Genomic DNA, 14,042 nt, shown 5'->3' with positions numbered 1-14,042 from the left:
TTTTCATAAACATTAGCTCATATGTTACAGAAATCTAATGTTTCCAATCTCTGGAGTCTATTTGTTTGTGCAAAATTAGTCTAATCAAATCAGAGTATAAATAATATTAGTCAAGTAAGAGAAAAAAAGTGCAGTGCATTAAAACTATTCTTATAAAAAAAATTTCCCAAAAAATGTTACTAAGGTAAACGTAACCAGTATTACCCACTTTGAACATAGATAACAAAATTCTTGTTAACAAGCAGGGCCGGGTCTGCTGGTCTAACCCCAAACGAGAGCCTTGCCACCCCTGTTGCCACCTGTTAGGTAAATTGTATTATTATCAACTATTTGGTATATCTTTATTATGTTCTTAGTTTATGTATTCTTACTTATTTAGTTTAGTCATATGTTTTAAGGAATGTTTCTGTATTGTTAATCACTCTGCTTCCTTCCTCAGAGGAGGCCTCTCTGAAGAAGAGCAGTGACAGAAGCTCTTCAGAGAACGGCCTGCTTTGACCTCTTAGATAGCTATAAAACCATCGCCGTGAAGATGTACAACTTATACTGCTTGATCCTGGGTCAGGAACTGGATAAGCTAGTGCGAGATGGATTGTGTTGTTAGTTAGCGATAATCTTGGCGCTGTGACTGTGTGATGAAGTGTCTTTTCCCCTCCCCTTTAGAGTTACAGCGCTCTCTGTGATTAGGGATCCTAAAGACAATAAAAAGAGAGGGGCAGGCAAATGTGCTTCAGAGCAGTAGGAGATTTGTAACTGAAAGCACATCTCTGTCTGTTCTCCTCGCGAGTATTCAGAATCTAACTTTCTCTTGTCTTTCCTGTGTTATGTGCTGTGTTTAATAGGTGTCAACCCTGACATAATTTGGTCCTTCGAGCCGGAGCTCAACATACCGGAAGGATTCCAGCGGGTAAGGCAGATGCCAGTAGAGACCGTGCACGGCAAGCTTCCTAGTGGAAGCTTTTCAGAACCTGTTCAAGGGCTGACACTCTGCCTGCCTGCTGGGATCTGAAGGTTGACGAGACTCCAAGGAAAGACAACAGGGGTGAGTGATTCTTGGTTAAAAGTGGCGAGTGACTGGGGGTCATTGCGCGTATATAAAACCCTGTAAATTCTAGACTCTAACAGGTAACAAATTAATGCACAAAATCCGCGTAGGATAGCGAAAGTCCTAGCGCAAAGTCTTCGTGTAACAGGCGGACGGAGCCTGGTGCTGTGCAAGGTTGGAGACCTTGTCCTGTTCGGTGGCGGGGCCTGGTATACCCGTGTTAAACGGACTGCGGAGTCCGGCGACGACAGGCGCTTAAATTCCGTGACAAAAGTGTGAAAGTGAGAGTGATTGGAGGTTTAAATACCACTCGGTATTTTACCTCATATAACGCAGTAGGGTTGTAAGCAGCAAACCTCTTGTGGATGCAATAGGCAAGATTTTCCCACTCGAAAGAGTTGAAGTGGAGAATACCACAACAAGGTATTTTTAATTGCTGGCCTACTGAAACAAACTCCAGTTCATAGGACTCCCTAGGAGTCAACGAACCTGGACCAAATTTAAATAAATAAATTTTTGAAGCTAAAATAGCAAACCAAAGGTAAATAAATTAATAATTTTTCAAATTATAATTGCAAGTACTTTAAATAATGGGAAACACGAATTCTTGTAATTCCTCACTCGCTGAGGGTTCCGAAGAGGATGAGAAGTACATGCTGTCCAGATTTCCTGGTAGCACTGTATACATGACAAAATGGAAGAAGAAATATGGAGTAGAGGGGAAATTAAAATTTGAACAATGGCAAATTGTAGTAAAAACTTTGGAGAACAGTGTAATGGAAAAAAGAGGAAGAAAAAAGGCGAAAAAGGAGGAGGAGTTGAGTTGTGCTAAATTATGGTTAAAAGAATCCGAGAACTTATTTGTAAGAACAAAAGAAAGCACACGGAATGCTGTAACGGTGCTGGGAGCGCAAGCTCCTGCAGCCACCCCTCCCCCCGCCGCTGCAGCAGCTCAGTCTGCCCCAGTATCAGCTGCTGCGGTCTCAGCAGCACGACTGTACCCCTCATTAGACGAAGGGGCCCCAGACTTATATGTTTTCAGACCCTGGACCTTAGAAGAAGCCAGGAAGGCTGTGGAAGGAATAACACCTGCAGCAGAGGATCCCGATATATGGGTAGAAGACATGACTGGCTTAATTCATTCCTATAGATTAAATGGGACAGAAGCAGGGGAAGCTGCAATGCTCTCACTAGGGAAAGACTGGGCAAAAGTAAGAGGGAATTATACGGGAAAAATAACTGATCAAAATGGTAGATTAGGCCCAATAAAATACCCTATGGGAGCTAATCCAGAACTGAGTGAAGCATTCAAAGTACAATGGGATCCATTATGTGAAAGAGTCAAAAGAAATTTTCGCAAAAAAGCAAATTACCGCCACTTGGCAGGGATAAAACAAATAGCTGGAGAAAAAGTACATGATTTCCGTTTGCGTTTTGAAAAAAGTTTAAAATGCATAGTGGGATAACTTTTAATGAAGATGACACCAGTGCATATCAGCAGCAACTGAAAAATGCTTTGCTGACGGGCTTTCGCCCTGAAATTGGGAGATGGATAAGAAAACACCTGGTTGAAATTGAAACTGTCCCTGTCTCACAATTAACCACGTGGGCAATTCATGCTGAAAAAATCCTTGAAAAACCTAACCAAGGATTGGATGTTTTTCAGCTGGATGAATTTGGAGGTTTAGGAACCTCTGCCTTTTCCAACGGACCGATGAAAGGCCGTGGAAAAAGCAGAGACAGAGGAGGTCGCAATAGGCGACAACCCAAGAATAATACCCCACAAAATCCACGCAGTCCAAATGGCTGCTGGATTTGTGGCGGTACAGGCCACTGGGCAAGAAACTGCCCTTCAAAGAATGCTGCACGGGACAACAGGAGGGGTGGTGGAGTGAGGAGACCTCAAACAGGAGTAATCCTCAGCATGATCAGAGTTTATCACACCCCGAAAAGACAAACCACCACACCAAATTGATGAAATGGTGGACATGTGTGCAGCTTGGGATACGTTAAGTAGAATCATAAAAGAAATTGAATTTCTGTGCGATACCGGTGCATAAAAATATATATATATATATTTTAACGTTACCAAAATTAGGTTTAAACCTCACAAGTGACAAATAATTCATTTTAAGTATACTACTGTGGAAATAAATTAAACACCTCTAAGTGTTGAAAATAATTGATAATTGAATTTAACTCAAGAATTTGATTTAGAGTTTAATTCTATAAAGAATCTACAAATTGATTGTTTTTGTGGGATTTTTCATATTGGATGAATGACAATTATTATGAGAAGAGAGAAATGTTACTACAAAATTGAGTAACGGATGAAACTATTGACCATTTAATACTGGTTATAAAAAACTTACGTTGTTAACTTGTCTGAAATGCAAGGTTAAGTGAAAGTCTGAGATTTTAAGCAACCTGATATGAATGGCTACTAAAAATTGACGATTGTGAATGACAGCAACACTTTCTAGATTTCAGTCTAAAACATTTTAATCTAGATTTGATTTATAGTCAAATTCAAAAAGAAAAATCTTGGATTACAGGATTTGAGATTTGGTTAATTTAAAGATGGACATTTTTATTCTAGAGGAATTCGATAGAAATGTTGAAAGCTGCTGAATTTAACAAAGAATAACCAAAATATAATCCTGCAATTAAAAGACGTGTCTGCTAAAATATCTTCTATAGTGAACCTATGAGTTCACCTGTCCTCCCAAACACTTTATTAGAAGCTTAACTGATTGTGACACATGGGCGATGTCATGTGTTAAAAGGGGGGGGAAAGGGAAATGAGGTGATAACAATAATATAATATAAATTGGTGCCTGATTATGCGGAAATTGTGGCACCTTTACAGAAATTAATGTATAGTGAAAATCTCAAAATGTAAAGCAGGCCCTTGTGTCAACCTCTGCCCTAGCTTTACCAAATTATCAACAACCTTTTGTTCAGATGGTGGATTGCAAAGGTCATTTTATAACCTCGGTACTGGCACAACAACATGGTGATAAAATGAGACCGGTCGCATATTACTCCTCTAAACTAGATAGTGTGGCGTGTGCGTTGCCTCACTGTGTGAGGGCTGTTATTGCTGCTTCCATGGCTGTTGAAGTTAGCGCTCCTATTGTACTATTTCATCCATTACCACTAAGAGTACCACACGCGGTATCAGCGCTATTGTTACAAACAAATATGACCTTTTTATCACCTTTTTAGCAGAACAACCAGCTAGAAGTAGAAGTGATCTAAAAGATTTACCATAAGAGAAAGGTGAAATACTTTTTGTAGATGGTTCCTCAAAGAAAGACGAATTAGGAAAAAATCAAACTGGGTATACAGTGGTAACTGTTAAGACTGTGCTGAAAGCTGAAAAGCTCCCCTCACATTACTCGGCACAAGCAGCAGAACTAATCGCTCTTACCACAGCTTGTAAACTTATGAAGGATAAAACAGTAACGATTTATACTGACAGTCAGTATGCGTTTGCAACTGTTCATACCTTTGCACAATATTGGAAAAATAGAGGTATGGTAACATTTACAGGAAAGCCAGTGACACATGCAGAATTGCTGAAAGAATTACTTGAAGCTGTACAACTCCCAAAACAACTACCAATCTGCAAATGTGCGGCACACACTGCAGGGACAGACATAGTGTCCCTGGGGAATGCGGTCGCTGATAAGATGGCAAAACCAGCAGCGGCAGGGAAAGTAACAGTGTTGCATTTAGAAGACAGTTCAATCTTGTGATCAAAACTTCTACGTGAAATGCAACAAGCAAGTCCACATAATGAAAAAGAATTATGGACGAAGAAAGGAGCAACAATAATAAATGATATCTATAAAAGCTCTGACAATAAGTCTATTTTACCAAAAAATCTATATAAATGGGCTGCAATATCGAGCCATGGTGTGTAACATGTCTCGACAGGGGGAATGGTCGGACAAGTACATCAGTATTATACTACTTATAGATTTATTTCTCATTCGAAAATTTTTTGTAGAACTTGTTTAATCTGCGTAAAACAACATTCCACAGACTGTTTACAGTGACAAGTGATACAAAATATGGCTACTCACTTGGGAATGACATTGAAAAACTACTGTGCTTATCATCCTTAGAGTGCAGGGTTGGTGGAAAGAACAAATGGTACTGTGAAAAGCAGATTAAAACATGTTTTGGAGGAACTAGTAGGCCCTGGACGCAATGTTTAGACTTGGTAAAATTATACATTAACATTACAAGTACATCAAAACATACACCTTTTTAAACATTATTTGGAAGACTGTATAGATTGTCACAGTTTAATAATCAATGGTAAATAGATGAGGAAGCTACTTAAGCTGATTATATGAGAAGCTAACTTAAATAAACAAAAACAAACTATTTTGGCCTATACTCTCATCTCGGCGTATTTTCCTAAGTGGGACGGGCCGTACCAGGTGCTGCTGACTACTCCCACAGCCATAAAAATAGCAGAAGGGTCATTTCAGCTCAAAAGTAAAAAAAAAAAAGAAAGAAAGAATAAGTTCCGGAGGCTCACTGACCTACAGGGCAAAGGCCAGGTTGCAAAGGGGGCTAAACCAAATAGTTTGACCGTCTCAAAACTGGTGAAGATTGTCCACAACCCTGGAGCATCCTTAGGAGCCGAACGAACTTAAACATTACTGAAATGGCGAATAAAAATGTTGTTTTTTTATTTTCATTTTATGTTTTCAGCCTGGACCAAATAATAACTGCTTATTATTTTATTATTCTTATTATTAATGGTAGATCAGGCTTATAAATTAGTCAAGCAAGATTGTGTAGTATGTATGGAACCAAGACATTTACTATGGGCAACCATAGCAACCATTACAGACCAGAGAAAACTAAAGAGAATGCAACGTTGTGTTAATCCATTTATAATCTAAACAGGAGCCGGCAGGAGCCGATCACATAATTATTATTATTTTTTAATCATAAACACTACCGGTTACATTATGTGGAAAAAGGAACCATGAACTCACCTTAATTTAGACAAAAACTTGTTTTTAATAACTTTTTCCAAGAAAAAACTGAACAGGCATTGTGCAAATTGTACTGGTATCAATAATACTACCTTTAACAGACTGAAAACATATGGAGGCTCTGAAGAGGCTAAATAATGCAAAGAGCCAAAATAAAACCTCTCAACATTGCCAAAAAGTTCAAGTATAAAACTTAACATTCAAAGGCAAAAACAGGATCCATTACAATAAACAATCCAGAGTTACTGAATGAAAACTTCCTGTTAGCATGGCGGCTAGCTGGTTACTGCTAGCTCTGATTGGCTGATTCTGACTGAGAGGAGTAATTATGCAGATCAGGGAGGAGATCGATTATTTTCTCAGATTATCGATTATTTTCTCAGATTATCTGTCTCATGTTTTAATACTATGTAAAATGTATTTTTAGGTTAAGATGCTGCAGCTTTAAGCAGGTTCGGTGTGAGAGTCACTACCAGGTGGAGCAGAAGCGAAGCTCCGTCTGTCAGATATTACTACCTGTAGCGTAGCAGCGGTTCAACAGGAGAGCAGAACCAGAGTCTGACATCGCAGCTCGAAGACTTAAATCATTTTCCAGGTTATTTGTTTAGCTTTCTGACCGTCATGCTAATCCAGGTGAGTGTTTGTAGCTGTGCGCTGCTTTACCTGCTATCTGATCCTCCGTATGTCTTTTTTACTGCAGTGAGCCTCGATGTAGCCAAACTCCGTCAAGTATCTCAATGTTTTTATGTCGTATTAGCTTCGTTGTGTTGATGCATTTTGACCTGCTTCAATTTTCCGCCGCAACACGCAGCAAACTTCCCCATTCACTCAGTGGTTATAGATCCACATCGCTTAGGATTTGTTGCTGCGTTTGCGCAGAGTGAAGGAAAGAGGAGACCAGCTGCACAGGCAGGCTGGAAATGAGATGGAGGTGATGATCGGTTTGTGTGATCGGCGATCACCGATCATACACTTTTTCACGGAAATCGGGCTGATTATGATCGGTGGCCGATCGATCGGCACACCTCTAGTTGTCAGGCTTAATGTCTATATTGTGATTATTAATAAGTTTTCGCCTGATCACCGCGGTGGTTGATTAGCTGATTTAAACAGCTGTTCTACTGATGACTTGGTGGGCGGGTTGTTTAGTGCTAACGGAACCAAAACACACCGAACTGCGCAGCACATGCTAAGGCTATCAAAGTCAATACCAAGCTAACAGTTAGGCTAGTATAACTGACCCACTGCTCACTTGTTCAATCTTTTCTTTAAATTAAAACTTTTTCCTCACCTGTGAAATCTGAAGCCCTTATTACCATTATCTATGGTTTAATTAACTGCTAAACATTGCATCCATTGTTCTGATTCTTTGCGTGGTTGTAGTGGTTTCCTGACCACCGATATTCCTGACTCAATGGACAGCAATGGCGCATGTGTGACTTATGATAAATCAGTAATGTTCAGTCCAGTAATATTTATCCATCAATGCTGCTGGCGCTCTGTCCTTCTCTCGCACTTCCCGCTACTTAGCAGTGGGTGTCAGGTTACATTGTGTTGCATTCAGTGTTGTCGGAAAAAAGAGTTTCATGCGCTTAATGTCCGATTTGCCATAACTATTTATTGAATTCATTGTCGCCAGCTGGAGTCTGGAATTAAAGGCGCTGTCAGGTCCCGGTCAGAAAGATGCCTTTAGTTCAGAGTCCATGAGATGATTTTCAGAAATGTAACAGGCGGAACCACCAGGTGTCGCTCCCTCCACACCCTGAGCTCCCATAAAAGGGAAGCTGGAAGGTGTCAGTTTCCTGTGTGTTTGACCAGGTGTGTCGCGTTCCACAGTTTGTTGTTTGTGGTAAGGTTTGGAGGAAAACTCTTTTAATTTGATCATCTTAAGTCAGTGCTGACGTGGTGTTTTTATACAGGGACACACACACGGCGGTGGCGTTACCTGGGTGTGGCTGTTCGACGCTGCGTTTTCTCTTTTCACCAGATTGAACTGTGTTTTTTATATAGTTTTTATTCGTTAGGGCTGCACCAGATCTGTTATCAGGTTGACTTTAGACTTGGTGTGGTAAACCAGAGAGGGCTGATTTATGTAATGCAGGTATGCAGTGTTTTTAATATCTTTTAGATTGATTTAATTAAAGTGATTTAATAATTATTTTTTTTACAGTTATATCACTGCTTCCTGCTGTCCTTTCAGCGTTTGATTTTCTTTTTTGTTAGTCCGCCCAGCTTGTGAGGGCGGGCTCACAACTTTTCATTTATTTTGTTTGTTTTTGTCTCCCATTGTCTTTGGGTCACTTCCTGGAAATACACACCCTCCTATTTGTGTAATAATAAATATTGTTAATTTTATGCTGGCTGAACTGATCTCCTCATCATGGCGGCGCACGTAGTTGCAGCGGCTCATTGCTCTCTCGGTCGGTGCTATGTTTGGCTGTTAGTGTGCGTGTTGATTTGTGTTCCGTACTCGTCATGCTGGACAAACAAAATATACAGTCGGGACGATCTCCTGACGATCGGTGCCCGCTGCGAACAAGATGTTACAGCTGTTTTTCAACGCTTGTTCAACATTCCGGGGGACATAGCGAGGAGCCCCGGCGCGCCGTGGATTACCATCACAGCAGGGAGGAAGCGTCGGCGGCGTAGAGAGAGAAGGCAGAAGCGGGGCTGCAGGGCCGGCGTGCTAGCTAGGCTACGGAGGCAACTACACAAACCACCGCTCCCCAGCCTGTTTCTCTCGAACGCCAGATCCCTTGTAAACAAGATGGATGAACTGAGACTACAGGCTGCATCTCACAGTGCAGTGAAGGACAGCTGTATTCTTCTGATCACGGAGACCTGGCTGCATCCAGACGTAGCCGACTCTGCCATCGAGCTAACAGGCTACACAGTACAGCGCCACGACAGAACGAAAGACTCCGGTAAAAGCAGAGGAGGGGGGCTCTGTGTGTACGTGAACAACACCTGGTGTACTAACACAGCGACTGTCACCAGCCACTGCTCCCCAGACCTGGAGTATGTGACTGTTAGATGCAGACCAATATACCTCCCCAGAGAGTTCACCGTAGTCATGATAACCGCTGTTTACATACCACCGGATGCTAATGCTAAAACAGCTATTGGACTTTTGCATGGCAGCAGTAGCCATCTGCAGAGCATCTATCCAGATGCTGTGCACATCATAGCGGGGGACTTCAACCATGCAGACTTGAAGACGGCGCTCCCCAAATTCCACCAGCATGTAAAGTGTGCTACAAGAAAGGCTAACACTCTGGACAAAGTCTACTCCAACATCAAGCTAGGCTACAGGGCTAGACCACTTCCACACCTGGGTCAGTCCAATCACCTGTCCCTGCATTTAATTCCTGCCTATGCCCCCCACAGGAAAACTGCTCCAACCATCACCAAAACCATCAAATCCTGGCCCGAGGATGCGACAAAGCAGCTGCAGGACTGTTTCGACAGGACAAACTGGGATGTTTTTGAACATCAGGACCTGGAGGTTTTTACAGACAGTGTACTGTGTTATATCAAGAACTGTATTGACACTGTAGCTGTGGATAAACGCATCCGGGTCTTCCCAAACCAGAAGCCCTGGATGATTCAGGAGGTCCAGCGACTGCTAAAAACCAGGAATACTGCCTTCAGGTCTGGGGACAGGACCGTCTACAGTACAGCCCGAGCTAACTTGAAGAGAGGCATCAGAATGGCTAAGTCTGACTACAGGAGGAGGATAAGGGCTATCTTGACAGCAACAACAGCAGGCAGGTGTGGCAGGGAATCCAGCATTTCACCAACTACAGGACCAACCTCGCAGCTGCGGAAGGCAACGCCACGCTGGCAGAGGAGCTGAACCTCTTCTTTGCCCGCTTCGAGGTGAAGCCAACAGAGGCAGCCACACCACACCAAGTGACCCACAACACCACACTCCTTGTTGTAGAGGAGCACGAGGTGAGGCGCACACTGCGGGCCGTCAACCCAAGGAAGGCTGCTGGGCCTGATGGCGTCCCTGGACGTGTCCTGAAAGATTGCGCTGATCAGCTGGCTGGAGTCTTCACCAGGATCTTCAACCAGTCCCTAGCCCTGTCTACAGTCCCATCCTGCCTGAAATCTTCCACCATAGTCCCCATACCCAAGAAACCTCACATCTCTTGCCTCAATGACTACCGGCCAGTGGCACTAACCCCTGTGGTGATGAAGTGTTCTGAAAAACTGGTCCGGGGTCACATCACAGCACTTCTCCCTCCTGGTTTTGACCCCCACCAGTTCGCCTACAGAACCAACAGATCCACAGAGAACGCTGTGACCACAGCCCTCCATGCTGCTCTGTCACATCTGGAGCGGCAGGGGAGCTATGTGCGGATGCTCTTTGTGGACTACAGCTCTGCTTTCAATACCATCCTCCCTCACAGACTGGTGGACAAATTGGGGGACCTGGGTCTCCCTCACCCCACCTGCATGTGGATTACGAGCTTCCTGACCAACCGACAGCAGAGAGTTAGGGTGGGACAACATACATCCACTGCCCTCAGCCTTATTACTGGCTCTCCACAGGGCTGTGTGCTGAGCCCCCTGCTCTATTGTCTGTACACATATGACTGCACCTCTGCCCACCACAGCAACACCATCATCAAGTTTGCTGATGATACCACAGTGGAGGGGCTCATCTCAGGAGGTGACGAGTCCGCCTACAGAGGTGAGGTGGAGCGGCTGTCAGTGTGGTGCAGGGAGAACAATCTGCTCCTCAACAGCTCAAAGACAAAAGAACTCATAATAGATTACAGGAGGAAAAGAACGGATATTAAACCACTAATCATTGGGGGAAAATGTGTGGAAAGGGTAGCTGACTTTCGTTTCCTGGGGGTCCACATTGAGCAGGGCCTCACATGGGACATGAACACCTTCGAGCTGACAAAAAAGGCCCAGCAAAGACTGTACTTCCTGAGGGTTCTCAGGAAGAACAACATCAAGGAGAAACTGCTGGTGTCCTTCTACAAGTGCTCCATAGAGAGCATACTGACTTATTGTATCTGCGTATGGTATAACAGCAGCACTGCGGCTCAAAGGAAAGCTCTACAAAGGGTTGTGAATACAGCCCAAAAAATCATTGGCTGTCCTCTCCCCTCACTGGAGGACTTGCACAGCGACCGCTGTCTTAAAAAGGCACAACACATCACAAAGGACACTTCTCACCCCGGACATTCTCTGTTTACACTGATGCCTTCAGGCAGACGATACGGAGCAATCAGAACAAGAACCAACCGACTCAGAGACAGTTTCTATCCTACAGCAATAACAAAACTAAATGCAATCAAAAACAACCATTAATCATCATGAATGATGTGTGTGAGAATGTGGCTATTCTTATTTATTAGTTTTTATTTCTTTTTTTATCACTTACTTGTTATGTATTTCTTACAGTATGTGTAAATTGTGAGACAAGTTTTTTAAGCATATGCACTGACTGATGGCACTTTTTAATTTTCGTTCTTGTGACAATGACAATAAAGATTTATCTATCTATCTGTCGTTTATTGCACTTCGGCTAAGAGTGGCCGTAACAGAAAGGATGATTTGATTGATTTTAGTTGCCTCTACGACTAAAATCTTCTTTGGGTAAAGTCTAATGTCTGCCCATGTGCACCAGTCAGGGGTGTGAATTATTATTAAATTTTCCTGTCGTAAAAAAAAAAAAAAAACGGTCAAATGTGGAAAATATTCTGTTAACGCGACCTGTGATATATATAATTAAAAAAGAAAAAGTTGATTAATAGTCATTCTTTTACTGCCTCGGTGGCAGAATGTGAACAAAATGAAACCTGAGATGTTGGTTTTATTAATTCAGTGCTTTGCCCCACAGCCAAGGGCGAAATGACTCCGAAAAAACATTGAAGAACTACTCAGAAGTACTCATTCTTTTTTCTAGCTCTGTGTCGCTATGCTAAATGTAATGTCGTTGCCATAGCAACTGACTAACAACAACGCCACTAAGAGTGCGTTCACACTGCAGCCTGAAGTGACTCAATTCCGATTTTTTTTTTTTTTTTTGGTCAAATCGGATTTTTTGCTGGGCCGTTCACACTGCCAGTAAATGCGACCTGTATGCGTTCTGCAGTGTGAGCGGGCAAACGACCTGAAAGTGTCCCGCATGCGCAGTAGAGGGCGCCATAGCGTCAGCGTTCTCAGTGTTCTGCCAACCGCCATAAAAAGAAGAAGAAGTGCTCAGAGTTTAACGGTGGAGCTTAGTTTACATATTATTGTTGTCCAACTGGAGCAGCATATTAACAACTTAATCCTCATTATAGTCCATCAAAGTTGCTGTTTTTCTTCCCGCTTGCGCGCATCAGGACGCAGAATAGTGAGATTTGTTGAGAATCAGTGACGTTCAGTTCGGATGAAGGTGACCTGGATGTTAGGTCGCATTTTAATCGGATACGTATCGGATATGGGTCAGATTCGAAAAAGAATCCGACCTGTGCTGTTCACACTGCCATGAAAAGATCGGATACAGGTCGCATTATGTCAAAGAAATCTGAATTGAGTCACTTCAGCAATAACCTGCTGAAGTGACTCAATTCCATTTGTTTGTCAAATCGGTTTTTTTTTTTTTTTTTTTTTGCTGTGGCCGTTCACACCATAGACATAATATAAGAGTAGACCCCGCATTGGCCGCTCCGGCGCAGGAAATACGGCGGCCATCTTGGAGCGGTATACCCTCCTACTTTGCTCAACCAAAACAACAGAAGATGCCTCAGCACTGGGGGATATTGTTGTTCTGGTCGATGGATTATTGATGTGAGGGCTCCACACACAACATTTCACAAGTAAGATGGACATATTATTGTGTATATATTGTGATTAGAATATTACTTTACTGTATTTATGTCCACCGAGATACCAGCTAATATTAGCTACAGTGCTTGGTGTAATACGGGTTCAGCCCCGCTATGAAGGCTAACTGAGATTCTGTTAATCTAAAAAAATTAATTATTCTCTAACATTGACTTAGATTATCTGACACAAGGGCCTATATTAGAAATGAAACAATATAACACATATTATAAAACTTATATTATGTGTTATAACATTCACCGGCAAAGTTTACACAGGTGGTAAAGACTATTATTTATATTCTTTCACTAGTAAGATGCATCCTAAATCTTCCGTTTTTGTTTTGAAAGTTTCCTAAAGACACGATGTGAGGAAGAAGAGGGAGAAATCTATAAAGAGAGACGGATTCACTGCAGGATGAATCTCACCGGATTTTGGACTCAATCTCAGCTGCTGAATCTCTGAAACTGGAACTCTGGAAAACATATATATATATATCTATATATATGTATGTACATACATATAAACATGTATCCAATATATATTATTCAGTTTTAATCTTTATTTATTAGTGTTTGTATAGTTATATAAATATGTATTGATATTACTAAATAATTTATTAAATAAATTATGAACGGCTGTGTGCTTTGTAATATGCTCTTCATACATCGATATCAGAATATTCCATTCTTCTTCTATTGTTATAGCCACTAAGCATATTTAAATATGATGAACTATGTATTAAAAACATACTTAAAAAATACAATTGTTTATAAATGTAGCTTTGATAGATGTTTGAATATGGTTTACAGTAACAGAAAGTGTGTTATGATCGATTAAATGCGCTGATACGTCATTGTGCTGCTAAACACATAACGCTGAGTGGAGTGGTGGACCGCTCCAAGATGGCCGCCCTAAATCTCGTCAGCGACAATAGGCGAGAGCGGTCCATGAGGGTCTATCCTTATATTATGTCTATGGGATGAATGCCACCTGGACATTAGATCATATTTGAATCAGATAAGTATCGGATATGCAAGCGGCCGGGGTCACATTCGAAAAGGATCCAACCTGCCTAATGTATCAAGGTTGAACAGCAAAAAACAGTCAAACATTTTCCACACAAACAACAGAACACTTAG

At 41.9% G+C, this 14,042-nt stretch overlaps 1 protein-coding gene, 1 long non-coding RNA gene and 1 pseudogene across 2 annotated transcripts; all 3 read left to right on the top strand.

Moving 5' to 3' along the window:
• Nucleotides 1-1,635: 1,635 nt before the first annotated feature.
• On the top strand, nucleotides 1,636-3,133 carry LOC148152608 (uncharacterized; annotated as a pseudogene).
• Nucleotides 3,134-8,833: 5,700 nt separating this feature from the next.
• On the top strand, nucleotides 8,834-10,842 carry LOC148152607 (uncharacterized; the record flags this gene model as incomplete). The annotated part of the gene is made up of 2 exons (XM_088003560.1): nucleotides 8,834-9,679; nucleotides 9,796-10,842. Coding segments are annotated over exons 1-2 (1,893 nt in total), but the record flags the coding sequence as incomplete, so codon positions are not given.
• Nucleotides 10,843-10,854: 12 nt separating this feature from the next.
• LOC148152606 (uncharacterized) lies at nucleotides 10,855-13,539 on the top strand. The gene is made up of 2 exons (XR_015762176.1): nucleotides 10,855-12,893; nucleotides 13,251-13,539. It is a non-coding gene; the product is annotated as an uncharacterized LOC148152606 (long non-coding RNA).
• Nucleotides 13,540-14,042: the final 503 nt, after the last annotated feature.

Source organism: Poecilia mexicana, unplaced genomic scaffold (assembly GCF_051168715.1).
Source record: "Poecilia mexicana isolate PSO_F unplaced genomic scaffold, ASM5116871v1 scaffold_23, whole genome shotgun sequence".
Taxonomy (NCBI): Eukaryota; Metazoa; Chordata; class Actinopteri; order Cyprinodontiformes; family Poeciliidae; genus Poecilia; species Poecilia mexicana.
Note: the sequence above shows the minus strand (reverse complement) of the source record. Positions and strands in the feature narration are given on the sequence as shown.